This window comes from Apteryx rowi, unplaced genomic scaffold (assembly GCF_003343035.1).
Source record: "Apteryx rowi isolate R43461 unplaced genomic scaffold, aptRow1 scaffold_149, whole genome shotgun sequence".
In the NCBI taxonomy this organism is placed as follows: Eukaryota; Metazoa; Chordata; class Aves; order Apterygiformes; family Apterygidae; genus Apteryx; species Apteryx rowi.
Window position 1 is genome coordinate 1,719,595 of NW_020447741.1, and position 26,045 is coordinate 1,745,639.

Below are 26,045 nucleotides of genomic sequence, written 5' to 3' on the forward strand. Positions count from 1 at the left end.
AGTCAAAGTCGCAGGTGTCCTATCATGCTGCTGGAACGGGAGTTCCATTAGAGAAGTCTGCAGTGGGGCTCAGATTTTAAAGCATTGGCCAAAGCTGCCTAAGTTTGTGGCAGAGCTCAGAGAACAAATTCTTCCCACTTCCTGCCTTTGCTTGAAGCCAAGGACTAACATTTCTTTCTCCCTCACTTCTCACATGTGTCTGCTTTTCTTCCCTTCACTTGTGTCTTCTGGACTTCCCCTAAAATGCCTAGAAACCGTTTTGTTAAGCCTTCTGAAGCATGTTTTTTAATTTCTTTTGCCTTTTCTTTTTTGTTCTTATCTATTTTTCAAGTGTCCCCCAGTGCCTATCTTATCTTTATTCCCTTCGACAGTCATTTCTCTCCACTTAAAACAACAATTGTAAAATCTTCCCCCACTTGTTCATATTTTCTGTTCTGTTCCACTGCCCTTCTGTGATCCCCTAGATCTTACTGTCTAGTGTTTGTAGATCTCAGCCCTGTCATCTGTTCCAGGTCAATCTTTGCTTTCTGCTTTGCTTTTCTAGTAAGAAGGAAGAGGTCTCTACAATGAAGATCAATTTAAGAATACACATTCAAAGTAGCATATGAGAGCTGTCAATCTAGCATTTGTATCAGCTTGTATTAGCATTTGTCTAGCATCCGTATCAGATATAAGAGAAGAAGAGGCTTTGTGCTCAGTTCTCAGAGGTGTGGAATTTAGACCACCTGTGTGCTTTTGGGGGAGCAGAACTGACCATGATGGTGGGGAGCTTACGATATCACCAGTGTCTTGGAATGGGACAGAGAGATGATTATGATGGGTGAACTTTGAGGAAGGGAGATTTCTCATTTAGAATGGGAAGAAGGAAGCCAAACCCTTGAGGTTGCACCATGCCTATTTTTTCCTAACCCACCAATGACCTTTGAGGATGTCTCTGCCAATTCTGACTAAATTTCTGTCCTTGACGCTACTGCTCTGCAAGCTCTGAATAATGGGCTAGGTGAGTTCTGTCTTCTGTGGGCGGCACTGCCAGTCAGTGGCTGAGGAGGTTCAAGAGATGTCAGTTCAACCACAGGGCAAAGAGAGAGCCAGAGTATCACAGCTGTAACAAACTAAGGGAGCTGGTGGAGGAGCAGAAGAAATTGCACTGACTGCCTGAGGCCTCTGCATGCTGTGAGATGTGTGTCAATGATTCTGGCCTACTGCTCAGGAATCCAGGGGTACGGATGGCCCTTGATACCATGTGTCTCCTCTAAGGCACAGGAGGGGAGAGTAGCAGTAAAATACTGCCTATGTTTCAAGGTGCAATATCAACATGCATCTTAGGTCAGCCCTTCCATGTCTCTCTGGATGAATTGTTCCTCAATAAGGTGTTTTATTTCACAGGAGTGTTTTGTTCTATATTCTTTTGTAAGCTGCCCAAGTCTTTCTTTTCTGTTATGGAGTTTGTCTTTGCCAAATGGTTTTTCTTTCTCTGGGTGCTAGTAACAAATAATATACTTTCCTTTCCTCCTTTTTCCCTTTCTTTTTATTTTTGCCAGCCAGAGGTGGTTGTACCTGTCACTGTGACTTCCCCTAAGCTCTTCCACCTAGTCCTCCGCTATGTCAGCCTGGGTTCAAAAAGCTCTAAAGGGAAGATCTCAATTGCTGAGGGAAAACATTTTGGCCCTAATTATACTTGTAAGTGAATTAATTTTCTCACTAGGCTTACCTGTCTTCATCTGTCATACACTGGTATTGCCATTCCACTATATACTTGTCTGCATGTGTATTTTTCTTGTAGGAATTTAGTATGGTGCTTGCATGGCTTCGAGCTGTTCTCTATTTGGCACTTTACGGCTGTTTTTGTTTATTAACTTCCCTTTTACAGAACGAAGTGAGGATAACTTTGAATGTGGAAAAATCAAACCTCTACTTATTTCACGTTATCCTGAGATATATTAATTCTGGAAGTGCAACATTATCTGGCCGCATATCTGCTTGTCAATCTCGGCCTGAAACAGGTAGGTACAACTTAACAGCACAACAGAACAGATGAATGTTAGATCAGAGAAGCCTTTCCGAGCTGCAGCTGAGTCAAACATGTAATGTTGCTTAAAATGCTTTTTTTTTAACACTGTTGGTGCTTTTGTGCATTTCCTGATATATTTTGTTGTAACTGATGTGGCTGTGTTTGCATGAAGCCTCTGCTTACAGTATTAATCGCTTTTTTTTAAATGTTTGCCAAATTCAGTACTTTCAGTTCTGCATTTGGAGGCTCAGAACTGTAGGTTTTAAGAAGCTTTTAATGAAGAAATAACAGTGCTTATCTTCATTTAGTTGCCCTTAATATTTCAGTTTAAAGGTGGCTTCTGTCTCCATTCCATCAGTAACATTTATTTAATGATGAACCCAATCCACAAAGTTAGTTCTCAGCAACATGTGATGTCATTGATTGAGGTTTTGGGCCCTGAGAAGAAATAAGTACTCCAGATCCTTTGAGTGATAGAGAAATATCAAATCTGTATTCAGAATTATCTCTTAGTCTGCCTACCTTCAGCATATTCTGCGGGAGCGAATGCAGTTTAGTCATAGATCCTTTCAGTAACTTGGAAGAGACAAAACTTAGATTGACAGATAGCATGTAGCAGGGTGGCAGCAGTTGGCAGTCCGGTCTGGGTTATATTGCCTGGGAGATAGGGAGGCAAATGGAAGTACAAGCTCCTGTCGGTGTCCAGGGGCTTCAAAGAGAAAGGCTTTAATATTCATAACAGTTGATCCTCATGTCTCTTCTTTCGAAAGTATACCGCAGCTATGCTTCTGTTGTATATTATCTCTGCCCAGAAGTCACCTTCAGTTACTGTTTGTAACCAAACATTTTAGATGCATTTGAGAACCTCTTGTATCTGAAATATCTGCTGACAGTCACATGAGAGCAGGCCTTCATCAGCTGAATGTGTCACGAGTCAGCGCAGAGGCAGAGGGAATGGAAAATAGTGGAAGTGGAAAGCGAAGTGAGCATTCCAGAACTTCGCAAAACTGGCCGTGGCGGGGGAAGAACTCTGCTTTTCTGGACCAGTTTGCTCAAGACTAAAAAGAACAGAGAGGACAAGAACTGCATAGCTCTGTAGCTTACTGTGTGTCATAGGAGACACTATTAATGCATACTGAAGGAAGAGCACTGATCAGCTCCTGTTAGACCAAGTTTAATGGATGAAATCATCAGTCCTGAGCACTAAGTTAGCAGAGACATTTTGCAAAGTCCCTTATTTTTTTACTTTTATTTTTTTGACAGGGGCTGCTCAGAGCAAAGAATTTGTCTTCCCACCCAGCAAGGAGCCAGCTTTTGTCACAATCCCAGGAAAAAGCTTCACAGAACCTTTCTCACTGGTTCCAGGCACATGGATTGTCAGTATAATGGCAGAGGAAGTCCTCTTGGTAAGAAAACAATTGAGGAAAACAGGTGCTTGAAGCCTGTACGATAGTTTTGCTCTGGAGTTATTTGCCAGGAAAAACTCCACAAGGGATTGAAATTCAGCATTAATGAAAAGAGTACAGCAGCAGAATATCATTATGAAAATTTACAGTTCTGCCTCTTATTTCTTTTTTTTTCTTCTGAATTTCACCTGCTCTAACTTTTTTATGTACTTACAGACTTTCAGTCTACCTGGAATCTATACCTTCAAAGGATAAAATAATGTTAATATGAAGCTCAATTGATTGAGCACAAAAACTCACAGAAATTCATAATCTCATATATCTGAAGCTTGGCTTAGTTGCAGATGATCAAGCCTGTAGTTTCTTGGCAAAGATTCTTCAGAAAAATATTATAAGATGGGCTGCATAATTGGCAGGTCACTTTCTAAGTGTTGCTGTCCTCCTTTCATTACCTTTCCTTCACTCACTGAAAATTTGAAAGATTATCTATGACAGCAGTTCTGAGAAATTACGATAAAAAGACAGAATGTTTCAGGTGATCATTTATGAAGAACCTTAAAAATGTATGATTGCAAAGATATCACACAAATTCATTTGTATATTATTTAGGGTTAATGAGTAGCCAATGTCGTTAGTCATGAAGCCTGGGGCTCTGCTAAATTTGTGGAATACCATGTAAAATGTTACTAGAGGGTTTGCATACATATTTCTTGCTGAAATTGACAGTAGTTATTCTGCCCGTTTTTCTACTAACACCTTTTAAAATAATTTGTTAATGATCTTAACCCAGCATGCTTGCTTTTCATGATAAAAGTTTTTATAAATAAGCTCTAAGATGTTGATTTAAGTGTGAAAGGTAGAGCCAAAATATGCCATCTTCTGAAACATCTTCTGGAATGTTTTTATACAGACAGCTGGGATATGTGCATCTCCCTTGCAGAGTCAAACACAGCTGAGCTGTATGCATGGGAATTGCAGGCATGGGTGAAAACCGTGCAGAGCCAGCGGTGCATACTAAACCTTTGAGGCATCTAAACTCATGCCAAATGGCTCGCTCTCCCCCTCTAGTGACTGGACTACTTAGAGGCTTATGATCTGCAAGGCACAGCCTAGCAGTAGATCTGGGTTTCTTAGCTTAAAGCTTAAGTGACAGGGAGCTGTACTGGTAGATTCTGAGGCCCTGGCCTTCATGCTTCCTGCCAGGCACAGATACGATGGGGAGGCTCCTGTATGAGGACTGTTTGGTACAACACATGATGGTAGAGCAGTTGCAGAGATTCCCTGCTCACAGTGCAGCTGCCTTCATCTCGTCTCTAAGAAGATATAATTAGAATTACTGAGCCATGTTATGGTGTCATTGCCACATGTAACAACAAATGCATATGTGTCTTGCAGATATCCTCCAAAAACATCATTACTTTGGTTGGTTTTGATCATTGCTACATTATGAAAATCTGGAGATGTTCCTTTTGTAATTTTCTGCATGATCTTGCATTAGTTGTATTCTTTGTTCTTAGGATTATATGGTGCTGTTACCTAGTGATTATTATGAAGCATCCATCTTGCAGTTACAAGTTACTGAACCTTGCACCTATTCAGGACGTGCTTCGACAGACAAGTTAGTATATACGCTACAGAATAAACTTTTGCCTTGGATTATTTTATTATTATACTGTTGTAATTGATAACAATAATAATCCTGTGTTTTGTTTTTTGTTTAAGCTGCTTGCTTTATCAGCATTTGCCATTGGGCAGATTCTCCTGTGTCCTTGGTTCAGAAGCAGCATATTTCACAAATGGGGGAGAATACAGAAAAATACCTGTTCGACAGCCGACTCCTGATCATCCAGTGATGTCCCATATCAGCGGAAGAGAGGTCAGATTCCTGCACAGTTCCTAACAGTCCCATATGCACTGTTAACTATAAACCTACTGGACTAGAAAGGTTGCAGATCCATATAGCTCTGCATTTGCAAATCTCTAACTCATCCCTAAAACTGACTCTGAGCCAAGTTCCACATTTTATACAGCTATTTATAGACAGATCAATATAGACAAATCTATAGCTGTGAGTAGAGTGGACATTTCATTCTGACAAAAATATTTTATGAATATACTTTCCTGAAATCCCTCTGCTTTAGGGATGCTGTCTTGTTCAGCATACTGTCTAGCTGCAGCAGAAATGGCATAATGGTTTGTCAGCGGTAATAGTGTAAATATGTCACTCTGAATTCATCATTTTTTGGTTTCTTAAATAGCTATACCTATGTAAAATATTTGCTTTACTGAAAAAAACAAGCAGAAGCAATTTTGCCACTACTGTAGGTCCATTGAAAGAGAAATGTTATCAAATGAAAAATTGTACTAGAAGTGTGATCAGTAAAAATAAGGTATTTAATCAAGTTCCTGATAATTACATGTAAAATGACTATGTCCTCTATTACTGTGCTCTGACAGTTGCTTTTAAAAATACCAACTACAACAAGAATCCTTACATGCCAAAGGCCCTGATGCTTCATCACTGATGCATGTGCAAAACCTTATGGTATGAATAATTGCAGTGAAGTCAAGGTGGCTGTTGACAGTTATTCGCATGTTTAGGTGTTCATAGCCTAAGGCAATACTGAGAAAAACAGTTTAAAGTTCAAAAGAATTATATAGCAATCTGTAGCAAAAACCTCTGTAACTACAGCACTTTTCATGCAACTGCTTCAAAATATTTTGCATCAAATATAATTTTAACCAATCTGTACAGGTAAATTCAAAGAAAAACTTGATGCTTCAGAAAGTGGCATTGGCTATTTCCTGGGGTAGATACTTTCCCTCTTTTTAAGGAATCAACATACAGCACAGCTGTAGTGGGAATTATGTTCCTGGAAATATTTTTTTCAGTGGAGATATAGCATCAATTTGTATTTGTTATTAAAGATATGTTAGAGATGGGCATGGTAATTCCCTATCCTAACAAAAGTTCAGTATTTTTACTAAAAATACTAAAGTATTTTAGTATTTGTCATTGAAGTGTATTTAGTATTTGTCATTTATTTATTGTAATAAATAGTATTATGTATACTATTTAGTATTTGTCATTGAAATTTCCTCACTGCTAGTCCCTACAGGGAAGAGTAGAAATAATAATATGTAGTATAATTTCCTAGGCTTATCTTACCACCTTCCTAGAACTGTTGTATGGCAGTTGTTTCCTGAATTTGACTGCCTCTAGTTAGCAGACAAAGTGATATTTATAAGCACTGTTTCTATTCTGCAAAGCTGGATTGTCTTTTGCTGAGGCAATGCAGGATTGGCTCTGGACTAACGCAGACTGGTTGGCTTGCAGGGCAGGCAAAGAGAGTTTCCTGCAAGAAACAGGGTGAAAAATCTAAAGAGTTTTTTTTCTGATGATTCTTGACCTAGGTCAGTTTTCAGATGACCATAAATGTTCCTCAAGTTGGTCGCTACATTCTGGTTTTTGAATATGCCAATGAAGAGGATCAGTTATACACTGCTGAGGTGATAATAAATAGTCCTGGACCTGTCACTGAAGGCAGAGTGAACATATACAGTTGTAAATACAGGTAAGAATTTCAGAAGTAATCACTAAATGGTTAAATTACCATTTAAGACATATATTTTTTATATATTGGAATGCATTTCACTGTATAGCTTGTTCAAATTTTAGTGTGATTTAAAAGCAAATGTATGATTCTCTGGGTACTGTACAGATTTCCAATTCCCTCTTGTTTGTGCCATCAGCACGTTTAATATTGCTGCTGCTTTAGCAAACTGTTTTTCTGTACAAAGAGTTACTTTTTTGTATACACTCATAAATCCTTATAAACTATTAATCTGAGTCCATTGGCAGAGTATCGCTGTGTTGGCTGCATATGCATGCACTTATCTAGTTAAGAACATGTCTGAGGGCTTTAGCTATAAAAAAGTAGCAGCCAGTTTGCAAGAGTATTCCCACCATTTCTAACAGGAGTTGCTGAAGAAAGGGTAGAAAGGTTTCCCTGTAGTTCTCAGTGTAGCCATCCTCTTAAGCTGTTAGGCCATAGACAAAGTCTAAGCTGTTTGCTTCTTTATCCTTGTCGACTACTGAAGTTACTGCAGATGTTTCCGCAGGAGAGATTTTGTCTGTCCTGAGTGGGATTGTCTTTGACACTTGAGTACTTCAGCAGATGACTCAAGTTAGGATTATGACCCTACAGATGTTTGTGCCCTTTGGAGAGCCTACCCAGTGCCAGGGGACTACTTATATGTATCCCTTTTTCTTGTGAGCCAAGTGTTTGACGTGTTGGAGGCTTAGGGATATTTGGGAGGAAACTGCCCTGTAAGAAAAATCATTTGCACCAGCATGTTTGTGATACAGAACAGAGCTATGTGGAGCAGTGACCTTGTCAGGTTATTACTGGGGAAAGCTCTTATTTTAACCTTTTATGTAACACTTTATGAACTCCAAAGCACTTCTTATAAAGCTTCCAGTTTATTGCTTTTTTCCCAGCACATTTTTATGGCTAATTTTGAACATATTTGTTTGTTTATATTATATGCTAAGAACTTGCTCATGAAAATACAAAGAAAGTCCTTGCTATTTTATGTAGCAATGCAGTAAATCCCTTCCGCTGCTGTTCTGCAGGAAGTTAAAGGTTATGTTGCAGGTAAGTTGCTGTGTCATCTTCCTGAGCTGGAAGCTACTTGTCTTTTCTGTTAAAAAATAAAAGTCAAGAAACCACATAGTGAAGTACATGCAGTTAAAGCGTACCTTGTAGAATCATGAATAAATTGTGCCAAGCCTATTTATAGCTCTATGAACTTGATTATTTCCAATAAAACATTGCAAGAGGACAGATTCCAGATTCACAGAGATACTAAGTTGCTTAGCCTCTGATGAATCCCAAATAAGGCAGCTGTATTTCTCTGTCTTAAATGTCCTTTGGCCTGTATTTCTGAGCTGTGCTCTGAAGAAGACTAAGACTCTCATATGCCCTGATTCCAAGTAGAGAAATAGAGAAGGAACTATATGGTGATTACAGCCTCTCGCCCACAACATGCTGGCTAGCTTAGCTAGACAAATAAAGAATTAGAGCATTTTATGAATTCCACCTTTTGAGCAAAAGTGGAGCCTGTTGCCACTTTTGGAAAGGTGCAGAGATCATGTTCCCTTCACAAGGCAATATCTGAAGCCTTTGGGAAGACTCTTCCTCTTTGTATATATTTTTGTCTTTACCATAGATGCACAGCCAATAAAAGGTAATCAGTAAGAGGTAGAACTGCATTTTTTCGCTTGTATTAAAGAGTATTTCGCTGTATAAATAGCTTCCAAAACTCAAGAACTGTCCAGCTGCCACTGAGGGGGTGACAGTTGCTGATCCACACCGTGAACAGTGTGTGGCAGTAGTGGAATGCAGCAGCTGATATGCACTGGCACCTCAGAGAGCATGGACTAGGCACAGAGTTACACGACATGTTACATAGCTTGGAAACACCTGCAGGTAATGTGTGTATGTGTCTCTCTATTCACATCCTACTTTCAGTGGGAGCTCAAATGGAGATACGAGCTGAAGTCTGGAGGTTTGGACTCTCGGTCGGTCYACCTACAAAAGGCAAGCAGCATTTTCTACCTGGTACCTCCTTTGTCTCACCAGTGAGGATGCTGTATGTTCACCTGTGGCCAAAGGTAGTCATTACCCACAATCCAGCAGAATGGCTAGGCACCAGTGGTGAAGCTAGCCAAAAGCTAGGCAACTGAGTACCAGCTGGAAGAGCATAAACAGTATGGCAATGGCAGGAGGCTAATTATTAATTCCGCTTTATATCTTGCAGTTTCCTTTGTCGCAGTGTTGTAGTTGATGATAGGAATCGCATTGCAGCCTATGACCTTCTAGCAGATACAAAGATACATCTTAAGGCATTGTCAATTAATTTTCTTCTGGTAAGTTTCCTTTTTCTTTTTCCTTTTTGTAATGCTTTTTCCCCGAGAAGGTAAAGGGAGATACCTTTCTCCATCTGTTCACATGCTCTATGGTAAAGTCATGTGAAAGATTTTTTTGAAGATGTTGATTTGGATATATTCAAGGAATACTGAGTCAATGCTCAGTTTTAAAGATAAACGGAAATTTGCCCTTTTTGGCAAAGGTATTACCAACTCTCTTGTACTTTATTTCAGTTTCTCTCTCTTTTCTACATGTAAAGATTAAATGAAAAGTCTTTGGGTAGCTTTTATTCTTCATCATTATACTTGTTTTCCTGTATCTCTCACTTTTTTTTCATCCTCAAAAACTATATGAGAGTTTCCTGGGTCTCTTACAAAATTTCAGATAATGAATGCATTCATTTTTGACATGCCACCACTTTTAAATACTTTGAATGGAAAACTTTTACTGCCATCTTTTGGACACACCAGTAATACATTTTTCTGGACACTGAATTTTCTTCTAAGTTGTTCTGGTATTTTCTATTTTAGAAACACAAGGCTATTTGTGCACTTGATTAAAATCCAAAGTTGAAATCCAGCTATAAACAGAGAGAAATTTCATGGAACTATTAGGAATAATAATTGATACATGCTTTTTTATTTTCATGAGGTAGTGCTCAGTGTTAACAAATACCAATCGAATTGTCTGTTAGTTCCCTGTAGTGACTGCTGTGCTAACAAGGTCCATGTCCAAAAGATGTTGATATTATTAGGCTGTATCTCCACATATGTAAGTCTCTTGTGCTAAGAGTGTCTTTATTTTTAGATCTAAATTCTAACTTTCATTCTCTGAATAAACTCRCTGCCAGATAATTTTGAATATTCTCTTGAGATACAGGGAATGCTGTTTCCCTGTGTTAAATATAAAGACTGCACTTAGCAAAAGACAGAAAGAAGGGGAAAAAAGAAGAGCCTCTGTGCTAATATGACGATGGAGTTAGTATCCCAGCAGTTTTGGAATTAAAGACCCTCATATGACCCCCTGTCATGTAGAAGAACAGAAGGACAAAGGGGAACCACCCCTGACTTTGGAATTCAGAAATCTGGTATAAATAGCAAAGGAGAAAGAGGAAACATGTAGTCAGCATTCAAGAAAGGCTCTTACAGATTGATAGTCTTCATCTCAGACTGATGCATATGAGCTATCTAAGTCCAGACAATGGTTCACACAAACTTTTTAGTCGCTCCTGAAGTACAGTTCAAAGTTTCAGAGACTACTTTTGTTCTACCGCCATAGGCTGGAGTCCCATGGGTCATTACAGGCAAGATAGGCACAATGCTTGCTGCTCAAGAAAAGGGATTTTTAGCATCTGCCTTCTAGCTTATAAAGCTAAATTCCCTACTTCCTATAAAGCTTTATATTCCCTGCTCTATACTGCTAAAACACAAGCTAAGCTCCTGGAAGACCTGCTTCTAAACTGGATCACTTTGTACATTAATGCATTCTTCCTATGCAATTTTAATTTATATTAATCATATAGTGTTAGTTATCTTACTACTTATCAGCTATTTTTATCTCCTTTCAAGTAGTTCATGCACAAGTGTATTTTGTAAGTGCAGTTAATACATTTCAGTAATACAAGCTGTTGTGTCTGCCTACAAGCCTTGTCTTTTATGCTTAGGCAACCATGGCTATAGCAAAACTATCACAGCTTCATTTGCTCATGTGAATTTTTAGTCCAAAACATCACATGAAGTTTCACTGGCTTTTAAGATGAGTTCTGAATCTACTGGGAGAAATCCTGTCCTCACTGAAACGCATTCCTGAGGACTTTGTGCTAGCAACTGTTAGTACCTGCATTTCAGAAAGCCTAGAAATTCCCCCAGGGTCCAAAAAAAGCCTTAATGCTACTGATGAGGGCTTCTCTCTCCCACACTGTGTGCTCCTTGGCTAGCTTCTGACTAACTTCTGACTGAGCTGATCTTCTGTGATTCCCGTTACCATATGTATCCCTACAGTCTGATCTATTTAACCTCTCAACATTGCCCTGAGAAGGACAGAAACATGATATTAAACACTGAGACATTCAGGTGCAGATAGGTAAAGGGATCCAAATTTGTGTGGGAAGTCCATGGCAGAACATGGGTTTGGACTCAGATCTCCCTGTGCTAAAATTAGGTCCATCCTTCCCTTTCGGGCCTGGTCCTGTTATTTACAACATTAATTGCTAATTGTGCCTTGTGCTTATTTTTCAGCACAAAGTTTGTGTTATATCAGCTGAAGAATTTTCTCTAGAATATGTGGAGCCTAAAGTACGTTGCATAGCTGCTTACCAGAGTACCCATGACAGAAGGTAATTTGCTTGTTTTTATCCTTTGTGTTTTCTGAAAAAGATCTTGAAAGGCAGACTAAATGGAATTCTAATGATTTTATGAACCTTTGCTCGGTGACTCAGAGATGATTGGTAGGCCAATGTTACAAAGTAGTACTTGTAAAAAGCTGAAGCGTTAGTGTTAATTTAGGCAGTCTTTTCACAGGATTCTGTTAATACTAGTCTCTTCCTAGCCTGTCTGAACTATTCAGCGCTAATGCCTTAGAAAACATGACTCTTTCACATACCATACAGTATGAAAGGTGTCCAAGTTGTAAGGATGTTGCTACTTCTGTGGTAAGTCATGAATTACCAGGCCTGAAACGGTTACAGTTCTATCTGGAGTTTCATTCTGTGTGTTGCCACTTCACCTGTTTTAAAATGGCTTTAATTTGTATTAGGGTAGGGATGTGAAGGCCCTTTGAGCTGTCCGAAATTCACAAATTCCCTGGCTCAACTGGGCAGTATCGAACTACTCAACATGTAAATCCCCACTTCACACGCAAGCCATTCCTATGCCCATCTCTTTGCAGGGCCTGTATGGTAGTTGTGCCCTCAGCATTCATCATGCACAGCAATACTAGGTGATCCATAAAGGAGGAGTCCTTTATATTTTTATAGGACCAGTAATTAGAGCAGTCATGCAGCTTGGTTGACCCAGGTTGATGTCTCCTTTTTGCTGTGAAGATTTGGACCTGAACTTTCCACTTCCCAAGCAGAGGCTCTGACTGCTGAGTGGTAGTCTGTTTTGGCTTGCGCAGGACACTTGTTCTGTCCTGTTGAAACTCTTCCCCTCTCCATATGTTTTAGTATTATTTGGGCAGGAGAGGAGCTATCACTGCAGCTTCCTAATTAGGGAGCCCCAAATCTCAATTCCTGTTGTAATTCCTTAAGTGTCCCTTTGGAATCTAGTCCTGAGGCTTTTTTCCTACTGAACTGGCAAAGGAAAAGGCCTTAAAGTAAGAGCAAATGCCATTTACAAAACTTGAGAGGCAGAAAGAGTTGGTGATTAGGTCTAATAGTTTTCCAGATGATAGCTTCTAATATAACTGTTGAATTGAAATAGAAAGCAGAAAAATCTGGATAGTAAATGGGGTAAAAGCATGTGACTGTACTCGGCTTCCAAGCATGCATAACGTTGATTCTCAGCTTTAATTCTCCTGCTCAGAGTCTTACTACAGAGACAAGCTCTCTAGCACTGAATATAGGAAATGCTTGTCCTCACACCAAAGGAATTTTGCATTCTTGGGCATTTACACTCTGAGTAAAATGGGGAAAAGAGGCTGGGTGAAAAACATGATTTGAAATAAAGCAAATGTGAAAATATGTACATTTAACTTTGCTTTTAATCTCTTGTTATATTTGCTTCTGTTCCAGCATATAGCATTTACTGTTTATTTATGTTGTGTTATAAAGGCCCTATCTGGCTGCATTTTTAATTTTGTGGATGTGTTTAGTGTTCACCAAGTTGAAAGATTCAAAGCCTTGGCTCAGTTTAATAGTTTTATAAGTGGCTGCAGCATGTGGTTTCCCACACAGCCCTGGCAAATACATCTCAGTTCTCGCTCTGGAACATACTTGCCATTCCAGTTCTGGACCTTTCTTGAATAAAGATTAATCCTTGTTGGTTCAGTACTTACAAGAAGTGAATAAATACCACAAGTGACTAGCATGAAACAACCAAATAACATTTTCTCCTGCAGTCTTAGAACACACTTCTCTCAATCAAGATCTTCAGAATTAAATGCACTGAGAGAGGAATAGTTAAACATAGCAGCAGATGAATAAGTATGCTTTCAAGGCATACTGTTACTTATTTTGGCTCCAATTGTACAAATATTTGAGAGTGTACTTAACTTTTAAGTACTTAAGTAGTTGCATTGGCTTCAGTGGGATAACTTGCATGTTTAAAGGATACATGTACATAAATATTTGTAGAACTGAGAATTTAATATTAGTTCAGATTTTGTTGAGTGTAACTAACTGGATTCATTAAAATTTGCTTAATTTTTTTTTTAACACTCTTGCTTGCCTTTGTTTCATCTTTATCTTTTCCATTGAAGCTATTCAGGTTATGGAAATTTTGAGTAAATAAAATCAATTAATTTACACTTTCCCCTCTGTGAGTTAAATTTTTGCATCTTGTTTTCTTCTACTTTCTTAGCATTTACATAGAACTCCAAGGAATAAATGTTGTTATTATTGCATTATTATTTGTATTATGTTCTAATATATTAACTTTTACCATTTTTCTGCTTTTTCTTTCATGATGCTTAAGGAATTCTCCTGACCCCAAGAGTAATTAATATAATTCTGTTTTTAGTGCAACATGCATTCCTTCAGTATATGAAACTCCGCCAGTGACTTTGGTTTTGGATGCATTCAGGGATGGAAAAATTTCTGAAGTGCAGAGAAGTATACTCTATGATCCACTGAGTGCCCCTTTACCTTCTGACTCAGTTAATGGAGTCACCTTGACACCATTACAGGTAGCTCATATTTTGAAAATATTGTTTTCTAAGTTACAAAATACATTGTTAGAAAAGTTAAATAGATCAAGTACTGTAAGAGAATCAAAATAATGATGTGATATAACCAAGATGCTGCAGACCGGGTAAGCCAAAAAGATAATATACAGAAACAGAAACAAAAATAGCAGTTTCTTTCTAAACCACATAGTAGTCTCACAGACTGCAGGAAAGAATTTGGATATGCTTGGCAGGAAAACAGATAGGAGCATGCAGACATAATGCCATATTCTTGGAAGATGTTGTTAACCTCCTGAGAGATGCTGAGCACTATCTCTTTCATTGCAGATAGGTAGTGCAGAGCAAAGCGCACAAAACCAAATATATTTCACAAAACAAATATATTACCAGAGCTGTTCTTGTTTCTGCAGAACCAGATCACCCTCAGTGGGAGAGTGCCCCACTTGGGCAGATATGTATTTGTGGTACATTTTTACCAGCCGGCACACCCAGTGTTCCCTGTGCAAGTGCGTGCGGACGCAGGACACGTGTGGTCAGGTGAGCATCCAACTTTACTCTAAGTTCTTTTCTCTTCCCTTTCTCAGCATTTTGGGACATTGAGCAATATCTTTTCTTCTAGGCTCCTTCAATGCTTCATTCTGCCCTCATACCTCTGGCTGTCGAGACCAGGTGATTGCAGAAAGCCAAATTGAACTTGATGTTTCTGAACCTGAGGTCTCTGTCACAGTAATGATACCTGATGGAAAAATGCTTATTCTGGTAAGTTTATTACACAAATGTACTTGGAGATATTCTTCTCAGTTTCACCTTCATTTAGAGATGGATGCAAAGATGAAAGCCAGAAAGCCAGAATTTGTTTTTGAATTTTGTGTTTCAAATTTATAGGATCTTGTACATTATTTTTGTATTTTAAATTTTTAAGATACAATATTCTGCTTTTATTGTGCACTGCTTGTAGTGTAACAGCTTGGGAGGGAGGATATGAAATATATTTTCCTATTTTTTCAGTTGAAATGTTATGGTTTGTGAGAAAATCTAGAATTAATAATGAAGCAACATTTAAATATATAAATGCCTTAGCTCATTTCTTTTGTTTTTCTCTGAAATGTAAAATTCAGTTTTCTTGTTGTTTCAAGGAAAGTGTCTTAGTTGTTCCAGCAGATAACTACAGTTACAAAATTCTTGAAAAAAAGACTGCGGACAAGTCATTTGATTTTATCAGCCAATGTGGAGGAAACAGTTTTTATATTGAGTAAGCATCACTTTCTAAAAAAATGAACCTTTGTCAGCAAGCTGGGAATTAATACTATTTTCACTCTGTATTAAAGAAACATATAAAATCTCCGTCACTGTGCTACATGAATATGCTTTTCATGGCTTATGCTGGCCCATTAAAATTCCATGAGTCATCTTTCCATGACTTTCTATTGTAAATGAAATGTAAAGGTAGAGCTTTATTGCTCACTGTACAAAAGAGGAAAATCTGTGTCATCTTTCTGTCTTTGGTATTTCCATCCTTGGTATTTGGTATTTTGCTTGGCATGCCTGAGCAGATATGACTAATATATGCACTTTCTTTGAAAAAAAATCTCTTACCTACATGTTCAAAGCCATTTGCTACTAATTATAATTAAAGTATGTCCCTGCATGTGTATGGATATCATCCTTGTGTCAGGAATTTTGTTAAAGACAGGACCCTAATTCACTGAACCACTGCGAAGTATGTACATTACAATTTCCAAGCCCTTATGTGATTTATATTTTAATTTCAATAGCCCAGAAGGATCATCAGCCTTCTGTAAAGATTCTGTGAGGTCGCTAGTGGCTTTCTACAATAACGGAGCAGTGCCGTGTAATTGCCATAAAGCAGGTGCCACAAGCCCTACTTGCAGCCCCATGGGAGGACAGTGTATTTGCAGACCTAATGTCATTGGTCGTCGGTGTAGTCGATGCCAAACCGGCTACTATGGATTTCCGTTCTGCAAGTGTAAGTATATGCTCTGACTTACCCAGCAGCTGACCTGAACTTTGTCCTCTGTTCTCACTGAACAGATACTGCCACTTCACCCCTCTGTACAGGCCTTTATCCTGCAAGAGGCTGAGTGAGCTAGCTTAGATTTAGGTGGGATTCAGTTTAACGGGAGTAATCCCATTCCCTTTAAACACACCTGGTTTAAGGTGAAGTGTGCCTTCACATGTATTGTCTGATCACGTGTAGTAGGCTTACAATTTTACTGATTAAAATCCATGTTGCCACTCTACCAGTCAAATGGTTTTTTCTGTACTGACTGTGAAATAGTTTCCAAGTTATTACTGTTGTATCTCGGCCTTCAAGGCTTTCCGTAGATATCAGAGACATAAAATTATTCTTAATAGCATCAACAGACTGATAGATTACACCAACACTCCTCAGCTGCCTTCCCCAGATATTATATTCTATCGTTATTAAAACTGCTTGTGAAAGTGTTGTCCTTAACACCAAAACTATTGATTGTTTAATGCTTGGAAGTTTTGGGAAAAAATGATAATGCTTGCGATGAATATAAGGAACCAATCTATGGAAAAGAGCCAGAGTCTCAAGCTACTCTTTGAAACAGTCACAGTCACACAGTTAGTTTCTGTGACCCTGGTTCATGTCACTCTCACATCATTGTGATTGTTGAAGCCAAACAAGCCACTTGAGTTTAAAACCAGTGAAAGAGAGAAAAGAATTATGTCCTTTATGAGGTTTTGTTTGTTTTGTACACAGAACAATAAAGTTCGATCATTGTAAATTGAGATATGATTAATTTATAGAACATTTTCTTTGACCTAGTATGCAACTGTGGCCAGCGTCTTTGTGATGACATAACTGGTAAATGCATTTGCCCTCCCCAAACGGTGAAACCAAAATGTGAAGTGTGCAAGGAACATTATTTCAGCTATCACCCTCTTGCTGGCTGTGAAAACTGCAACTGTTCAGACAGAGGAGTTGTTAATATGGCAAGCCCAGAATGCGATAAAAACAATGGCCAGTGCAAGTAAGTTTGGATTATTGGATTGAACTCACTTTATAACTAATATTAAAAATGTGCATTATAAAAATGCATGGGTGGTTTGCTTCACTCTTCAGGTATTTGGAGGGGATGTGGGCAATTTTTATGAATAGGGGTTTAAGCAGTGCTAGCCTACAGTTAGAACTCAGCTGCTTCAAGGATACCTGGAATATTTAGTGGAAACTTGGTTTGTGCTGGTAATTAATGGTGGGATTTGGGATTCCTGAGCTTGACTTCTGTTTGCCAGTGGCATGTCACGCTACTCAGGGTAAGTCACCAAATTTTTGTCCGTCTCATATGGCTTATCCAGTGTCCAGTTAGTAGCAGACCTCAGATCATCCTGACTTCCAGACATGTACATCAATTATAATTGTGTACATAATCTCCCAAATTCTTAAAACTTTGCAGTTGGCCTTCAACAGTCTAAAATCTGTGTGAAACTCCTGTAATGTTTTTAAGGACTGTAAATCTTGAATAGTGTTTGCAGTGAGTTTTGGGAAACTTTGATGATAGGTGCTATGTATATGGAAAATATTGTTCCATTGGAACCATAGGTGATAACGGCCCTTAAAATTATGTCCTACGCATAACATATGCTTATTTTTCTGTATCTCAGCATATTGAGATGAAAATAAATTCCTTAGTTTAATTCTCTTATTTACATTATCTAAAATAGGTATAGCATACAGACACAGTAATAGTGAATTTTCGTAAATTCACATCCCATCAACATTAGTGCAGTTGAACGTGTCTGTTGTTTGCTTGGAGAGATAGAGAGTCCTTAAATAGTAAAAGAAATACTTGATAGTCAGTAGGTTGCGTAAAGCCAGAGTTAGCTGAATTTAATTGGTTTGGTTATGTGTTTGCACAGTCCTGACAAAAAAATATGGTCCTTCCTGCTCTGCCATTAATCCTGTAAATAGGACAGAAACCTTATTTTCAGAGAATACGTATATTATTTCCTGAATTTAAATTTATTTTCATAAGTGTGTCCTTTCCATGTCAGCTGATTTGATAATTGTCTTATCCCAAAGGCAAAACAGGAATCTATTTTCATAGCAGTTGGGGTTCAGGGGTAAAGTGTAGCATATTTGGCACCTCCTGATGCACTCTAAATCTGATTGGTCTCTGCTTTCATTTCTCCCATACCTTACTCTCATATCAGTCAACCAAAGCTGTGCAAAAATAAATAAAATAAATCAATAATTCAGTCAAATAAAATCTAATACTCCAAAGAAAGGGCTTAGCATGTTTCTGCTCCAGTAAAATTGAGGATTTTTTTTTCAGAAATAGTCAGATTTTCTGTTTCAGTGAAAAGCTATATTGCCTGATTCTAAGGGTGGTATTTTTCGCTTGCAGCCTAATTGGTAATATCTATGAAAATGACCGTTTATTAGTAAAAAACTCTGAAGCAAAATTTGACATTTAGCAAATACTTTTGGACTGATTACTGAAGTATGTAGCCAACCATTACATTCTGATTAATATTATTCCCTCTGTGGATTACATGAAGTTCAAAGCCCCCATTTAGCTCCATTTATCTGCTCATGTTGGTAACACGCTCAGGGAGATGGTGACAAACTTCACACATTGTCTGCTGAATTGAGTAATTGTTTCCGGGTGTTACATGAAGTGCAGTATACCTTGTCCCCATACTTTAACTTCTATTTCCATTAAATTCATAGTGTTGGTGTACATATAAATGTGGTGCTGAGAGCCAAAGGAGACTCTGCCAACTTGCTGAGAGTTTTAAAAATCGTCTTATCACAGATAAAATTTAAAGATGTGATCGTTGGTGGTGGCAGACATTCCTTTTCAAGGGATCCTTACTCTCTTGAAACCTGTTTTGGCTTGATAAAGATAGATTGTGAGAAGATGCCGGCATGGACAGGAGCAAGAAGGATCATCAGACCCACATTTTAACTAGTTTTATCAGTCTGTGCAAGTTTGTGGCAAAGGCAGTAGGAGGTAGCTGCTCCCAAAGAAAGATGTTCTCTGCTATCTCAAGCCCTGTTCATAGCTTGGTGTTGTTTTTCGCATCTTCTGTACTTCACTTAAATAAATCCAAGACACTCAGCCTTTGCTGTGAGCAAAGAGGATTTTATCCCTTGTGAACAGTTTTAAACTAACTGAGGCAGGTTGAAGTCACCATAATTATTAATATGCCTGGAATTCTCCACCTTATTAGGAGGCAAGTGCCTTGACTAATGCTCTGTCACATGCTCCAGTTATAAATCTTCTGCTGGCTCTGCTTACCTGAGTACAACATGCATATTTCACACCTTGTTGTATACAGAAAGTAGTTCCCTGCTGCAAGCACTGAACAGCTGCAGAAATCTAATTCCACTGTGAGCATTTATACCATTCAAAATCAGATCCGTCTTTCAGTAGTTGTATGACCACTATAAAAAATTGCAGTACTTCTCACAGTTGGAGTTTGAGGACAACACTAACCTGCTGCTGTTCTTCCTTGGAAATGATGCAGTTGTTTCATAGCCATGGAGTCACTTCAAAGATCCATCTGCCCTTGGTTTTAATCTTCCCCCTCCATCTCTCCCTCTCTTGCTGCCTCTCCCATTGACTCCTTCCTGTGTGAGAAGAACTAACTGCTGCTGTGTTTGTTTGTTGGTAAAGATGCAAACCAGGAATAAAGGGACGGCAGTGTGATCGGTGTGGTCCTGGTACTTACGGTTTCCCAAACTGCATTCCGTGTAATTGCAACAGAGGCGGAACAGAACCAGATGTTTGTGATCCCCAGACAGGAATTTGTCTCTGCAAGGTCAGATAAATCAAATTACTTCTGCATTCATAAACATCATTTGCACTTCAGTGACTATTTTGTATTTAACAGGGTGAATAAAGTGAGTTTATCACCAGGTTTTCAGTAAGAATTAAATTCATCTGAACAGAAACACCCCACCATGCAGTAAGTGCACAGATTATCATGACTGCAGATAAATGCAGGTTTTTAATGAGTTCACTATCTGTGAGTTTCACAGGTGGTCATCATCTTTGCAGGAGGTTAAGGTGCTACCAAATAGATGTTCAGTGAGTCACTGAAACAGTCTGTACCCCCCACACATCTGCTTTATGCATCTGCACCTCAGTTTTTGGATGTTGACCAGGTCCCATGCTTTTCTTAGCCATGTTATGCCAGTTGACATTTCACCACATCATTATATCCAGTAAGTCTTCTTTTGTTGTGATTTGCATAATTGAATGTGATAAATGTGAACTTTCACAAGCAACCATTTATATTGTAGGTTTGGAAAACCCAGCAGGAGGGTTTTGGCAGGGAAGTTACCAGCTGTCTCTGACTAATATTTATTACTCCTCAATTCACTTTATATGCTGGAAAGCTCAGCAGCTCACAACTAAGGTAGTTTTAAAGAAGTCAGTTTTGTTTACATTTGGAATATGGTGTATACAGAGAAGCATACATTTTCATTTGTGTTTCTGTATATTTAAATAAATATTCTGTCAGAAGATTTGCTTTATGTGCAAATTTTGGGGGTCTCACCATTAACACAAGGAAAATTCTAAGAATTCTTTCAACTGTGCCTTAACAGGAGAATGTTGAAGGTGCAGAATGTGATGTTTGCCGACCAGGATCGTTTTATCAGGATCCTTCGAATCCCAAGGGATGCACCTCTTGCTTTTGTTTTGGGGCAACCAACAACTGTCGCAGCACAAATCGTCGTAGAACCAAGGTGTATTCAATAGTTTTTTCTTTGCTATCATGAACCTGCCTTTTTTTCCCATTAAGGAAATGTCAGATTTCTTCCAAAATTGGAATTATATTTTATTAGTGGCTAAGGATGAGAAATATTCTGCAAGAAATAGTGCAGATGATGGTGCAGCCTCGTTAAGACTTCTATATAGTCTAAAAGTGCCTTTCAGCAGAAACAGCCTTTTTCACCTGTTTGCTTACAAATCACTAGTTGCTTACAAATCAGTAGCTGGAGTAATTGATCTGGCCATCTGTTGTTATAGCTTCAAACACCAGTTCATCATTAAAGTCAATGGTCTCCTTCAAGATGCTTCAATAAGCACTTGTGTCATTTTACATCTCTATACCATAGACACATTTTGGAACCTAAGAAATGTGTGAGAAATACCATAGAGATTGTAAAAATAAGAGCTGTCCTTCTTCCCTTCCTGTAAAAAAAAGAAATTACATGAAGGAGGAAAAAAAAGGAGGAGGAGATGATAAATGTGATATATTTAAGTAACAATAGCATAAGTGAGTGGTAGAAGTAATGTAAGGTGGCTGAAAACTGAAAATAAGGAACAGCTGCCTGAAACAGTGCAAGAGAAAGAGAAGAGAGAAGCGGAGTCCTCAAATGTTGGACGTGGAGTTTGGTTTAGGTTTAGACATACACTAGATGTAATCCAGATTGTGGCACTTTATTATTTACCAACAAAGGATGTAAACCTGGCCTTGGTGAAGTCAGCAGCAAACTTCCATTGGCTTTAGGGAGCTTTCACCCAGTGGTTGCCTGTCCTCACCAAAGCCTGTTCTTGAAAACATGTCTATCTTTTTGTCATATTGCTTTGTGAACTGTTCTGGTCCATATACATTATGTTTTTTTTCCAAGAGTGTAATGATAAATAACAGGATGTCTGGTCTTTCATGGAAAAAAAAAGCCAAATTCAAATGTGCAGTAGTAAAGAGCCAGAATTTTAGGTTATCTTGCCTGCCTCCCCATAATATCYTAGCATGTTCCCTCCCTCCCTGTTACCTTACCTTACTACAACAGGTCCACGCTTTGTCTTTTTGGTTAGTCTCTTTGGCATGGTTTTGGAATGAACATAAAAATACAGCTGCAAATTATGTCCATGTCACCTTGTCACCAAATTAATTACTAGTCACCTCCATAAGGATTATGTCTTCATGTGACTGAAGACAGAATTTAGTTCGCAGCTAACTAACCAAATGCCTACATCCCAATAGCTTTGGCACATCTGTCTCACTTATGCTCTCTTTTGAGGTCCTTGCAACATCCGTTGTGCAAAGGCTTTAGGCTGTCTCTAAAGGGATTGAATTTAATTCTCAGGGAATTATAGAGTCAAAACATTTTTGCCTCATTAGTTGATCCTGGGAAAGGATAAAACAAGCTTTTATTTCCTTTATGTATTTTCATTAGTTTGTGGACATGAGGAACTGGCGCTTGGAGACAGTGAATAAAAACGTTGACATTCCAGTAACCTTCAATCCAGTCAGTAATAGTGTAGTGGCCGATGTTCAAGAATTGCCTGCTTCAGTGCATACTTTGTACTGGAAAGCACCGCCATCTTACCTGGGAGAGAAGGTGAGTGACACCTAACTCATCTGCTTTTATATTAAGTATTCATTTTTTGCCAACACCGTTGATGAAAAGTCTACTTCTCTGTCTTAGATACATTTATCTCTCTTCCCCCAATAGATGCTTACCTCTCTCCCCTGACCTGCCAGGAATCACAACATTTGACTTTTGAGTACTGTGTTAAAATTATAACCAAAAATATAGAATTAATCACCTTGCTGGGTGTCAGAGTGATATTTATGTGAACAACATGGTCAAAGCTATGGTTTGGGGAACTGATACCTTCAGGCACTTTTCTGAAACTCAGAACACACAGAGCTTGCCAATGCCAGAGTATCCTTTAGACTCCCTAAGAATATCTTCTGGGCAGACTTCCAAAGGCATAAAAGGTGATTAAGTACCCAACGGCCAACGAAAATGCCCCCCGTTGTTTTTGATATGTTGCTGGAAAGGCTGATTAAAAGAAGGAGTGAAAGGTCTAAAGGTGTGTTATTTGGCTGTGTGACACCAGTACTACATTTTTTGCTCATGAACTGTACACTTACTGTTTGTGTCGGGTAAAGCTTTCATGAAGGGAAGAGTAGCACCTGGTTTTCTTTTCTTTGTATCTTTGTATTACTTGCTGCTCTTCCTGCTCATGCATGGGGCAGTCCCTTACTAACTGTTAATGTTTATCGGCGTTTCAGCCTGGGGTTTATACTGACCAGGTGGTCTTTGCTAGTGGTTGCTTGCAGGCTCAGTGTCTCCGGTTCTCTCTATTTGCAGCTCTAACAGTGTCTATAGCTGTTAGCTATCTGTAGGACATACAGGCTTTTCAGATGCAATCCTCCTGTCACAAAAGAGAAAACTAATGGGATAGACACTGTCGTATTAAAGACGGTACAATTTGCAAAGTTCTTCTTAGTCTCATTTTAAGGAGTACAGCAGTTTCATCCTACTCCTACGCACGGAGGTAAATATCTTTCAAAGTGATTAAACAATGCATTTAGTTAGGGTGCTTTTTGTTATTTTTAAGAGATTCTTGTTTCAATGGCTATTCTTTTCTAAAGAAGTTTCATAAAAATATATGTTTTGTTTACTACCATAGTGTTAAACCAAAAGGACTTTTGTTATTCCCATAATAAAATGAAAAGCAATCCATAACCCTCTGAGCACAGCTATGAAGAACAGTGCTATACTTTTTATGTTGCTTATAACAGTATCAAACCAGGCATGTCATGACTTGCATTTATTTACAGTGAAACCACTGTAAATAAAATAGTTCTATTTTGGCCCTGCTTTTACCTTCTGTTATGTGTAAGTGTATGTTTTAGTGGGCACTGGCTGTATCATGATGCTAGTTTTACAAGCCAGTAAGCTTCCCAATCATTCATTTTATTGTATTCTGAAAATTTCAGTGTTTAGTCTATTTCAAATAACAACATCTCATTTGGAAAATGTGAGCAAGATCACTACAGACATTTTTCAATATGCGGAGACTGAAAACACTGTTTTCCATTATCTTGAACATTTTAACTACTTCCACTGAAACATTAATATTTAGTAGAGTATATTTTTCTATATATATCTTTTGTTTACAAAGTCAAAAGGGAATCAAATGTAAAATCTATAGCAGTGCTATAAACTAACTTACTGAGAAATTCAGACAACACATGGTCCCCATTTTCTGTTCTTGTGTATTTTAACATACTATTTAATGCTATTTAGCACTATTTAATACTATTTAATGCACTGCTAATGTTATAAATAAATAGTATACGTATAGAATACAGAGGATAGCTGATAAGACTGATATTTTTCCATTTCCAGAGATGCTGCTTATTCAGAAAGAACCCAATAATGTAACATGTTGGTGGTATGGTAGAGTTCTAAAATGTGTGTTAAACAGGAAATTAGTTCTGACTTGAATCTTCTTACATTTTTGAAAATTTTATTTATACAGGGTTGTTTTGATTGTGTTGGCAAAATATATCCAAAGTTCCAAATGATGCTATTGAAAATGCAGTTAGCTAAATATAATAGCATTAATTATAGCTCTGTGATCAAAGGAACAAATTTAGTAGTGAGATGTCTGTGTTTTGTTTGTAATTCATCGAAGTATACAGGGAAATGATAAAGCAAATGCTGGTGTTTACCTGCAGAACACTAAAACCTGACAAAGTAGTTCTTCCTTCCATGTTTAAAACAAGCATGAGCTGTAAGGGCAGACAGCAAGGAATGGAAAAGAAATCAGTGTACCTGTGGAAAAACACCTGATTTTAGCTTAGCAGCTTGTTACATATACTTTCATCCGAGCTTTTGAGCTTTTTTACTTTTCTAAACTTAACATCTCACTGCTGTAGATCTGAGAGTCAGATTTCATTTGGAGCTAGTGACATAGAGTTTATTAGTCAAATCAAGAGTTAGCAAATTGTTTTCAGTTCTGTTAAATGCTGCTTCTGATGTTGATCATCCCAATCCAAGTGGCTGAAAGATTTTATTCTTAACATTTTATGGAGAACAGACTTTTGAGGGAAAATGCCTGTATGCACTTCAGGCATAAAATTCTAAAATTTATAGAGTTGACTTGACTATGATATCATTCTCTCTCCTAATCCAAGAGACAAAGGGAAATCTGAGGTGTTGCAGGTTGCTGCAAGTGGAGGGGAAATTGGTAATGGAATCAGGTGGTTCTTGGATGCAGTCTTGTCTGTCCCCAAAGACTGCAAAGAGTCCTATTTGGGCACTGGAGAGGTCAAGCCACAAAAGGTGGCTATTTACTCTTCCAAAGTTTTTGTTTCACCTAGCACGTAGCCCATAAACCCTCCATCTAGGCTCCTCTTGGTACAAGAAGAACCATCTAGGCTCCTCTTGGTACAAGAAGAACCATCTAGGCTGTGCCTGGAGCTTCTTTTCCTCTCTGTGTGTTTCTAACTTATTCACTCATAAACAGCCCAGGGAAGCTATTTGTCAGATAATTCAAACATACTTGCCTAAGTCTTTGGTTTGGGCAGCAGTATATTTATTTGTTTTGGTTTGAGGCATTCTGTGGTCATTAATAGTTGAGCCAAAAGAAGGGTAATTTTAGCTCAAACAACAACAAGGGTCTGTTATCAACTTTTTATAGAGCTGAGATCAGTAGAAGTCCTGTCTGCCAGAAAGTGGGACAAAGATTTCCTGATTAGATTCAGGTTTGTCATAAGCTTAGAAAATGCTTTAGACGTGTTCAGACCAACATCTCTTTTTGATCCATGGTTGTTCGTGGGGTATACGCTTCCAGTTTCATTGTCACTCTGGTGTCTGTTCTTGATGAGCAGAATCTGTCCTGTAGAATCTGGGGAAGAACATTCATATGAACATGTGATTTCCCCACGACACAGCTGACATGATCCCAGGTATAAAAAAGAAAAAAAAGAAAGGTGCAGATGGCCTTCCAGAGAACAGTAACAATTACTGCTCATGAAGATATACAAAGTAAACAATTTAAAAAATGATTTCTGCCAGGCAACATGTATTTGCGTATTTAGTCTAAA

At 38.3% G+C, this 26,045-nt stretch overlaps 1 protein-coding gene across 1 annotated transcript in view; it reads left to right on the forward strand.

Annotated features, from left to right (window-relative positions):
• The first annotated feature begins 1,602 nt into the window (after nucleotides 1-1,602).
• The window catches only part of LAMA3 (laminin subunit alpha 3), a 69,866-nt gene continuing 45,423 nt past the window's right edge, over nucleotides 1,603-26,045 (forward strand). The window contains 17 exon segments of the mRNA XM_026058613.1: nucleotides 1,603-1,680; nucleotides 1,871-2,003; nucleotides 3,275-3,417; nucleotides 4,935-5,035; nucleotides 5,140-5,293; nucleotides 6,832-6,992; nucleotides 9,241-9,349; nucleotides 11,588-11,685; nucleotides 14,027-14,192; nucleotides 14,603-14,729; nucleotides 14,812-14,951; nucleotides 15,329-15,444; nucleotides 15,968-16,179; nucleotides 17,008-17,212; nucleotides 19,862-20,006; nucleotides 20,797-20,937; nucleotides 22,375-22,539. Of these exon segments, the coding sequence (XP_025914398.1) occupies nucleotides 1,603-1,680; nucleotides 1,871-2,003; nucleotides 3,275-3,417; nucleotides 4,935-5,035; nucleotides 5,140-5,293; nucleotides 6,832-6,992; nucleotides 9,241-9,349; nucleotides 11,588-11,685; nucleotides 14,027-14,192; nucleotides 14,603-14,729; nucleotides 14,812-14,951; nucleotides 15,329-15,444; nucleotides 15,968-16,179; nucleotides 17,008-17,212; nucleotides 19,862-20,006; nucleotides 20,797-20,937; nucleotides 22,375-22,539 (2,394 nt within the window).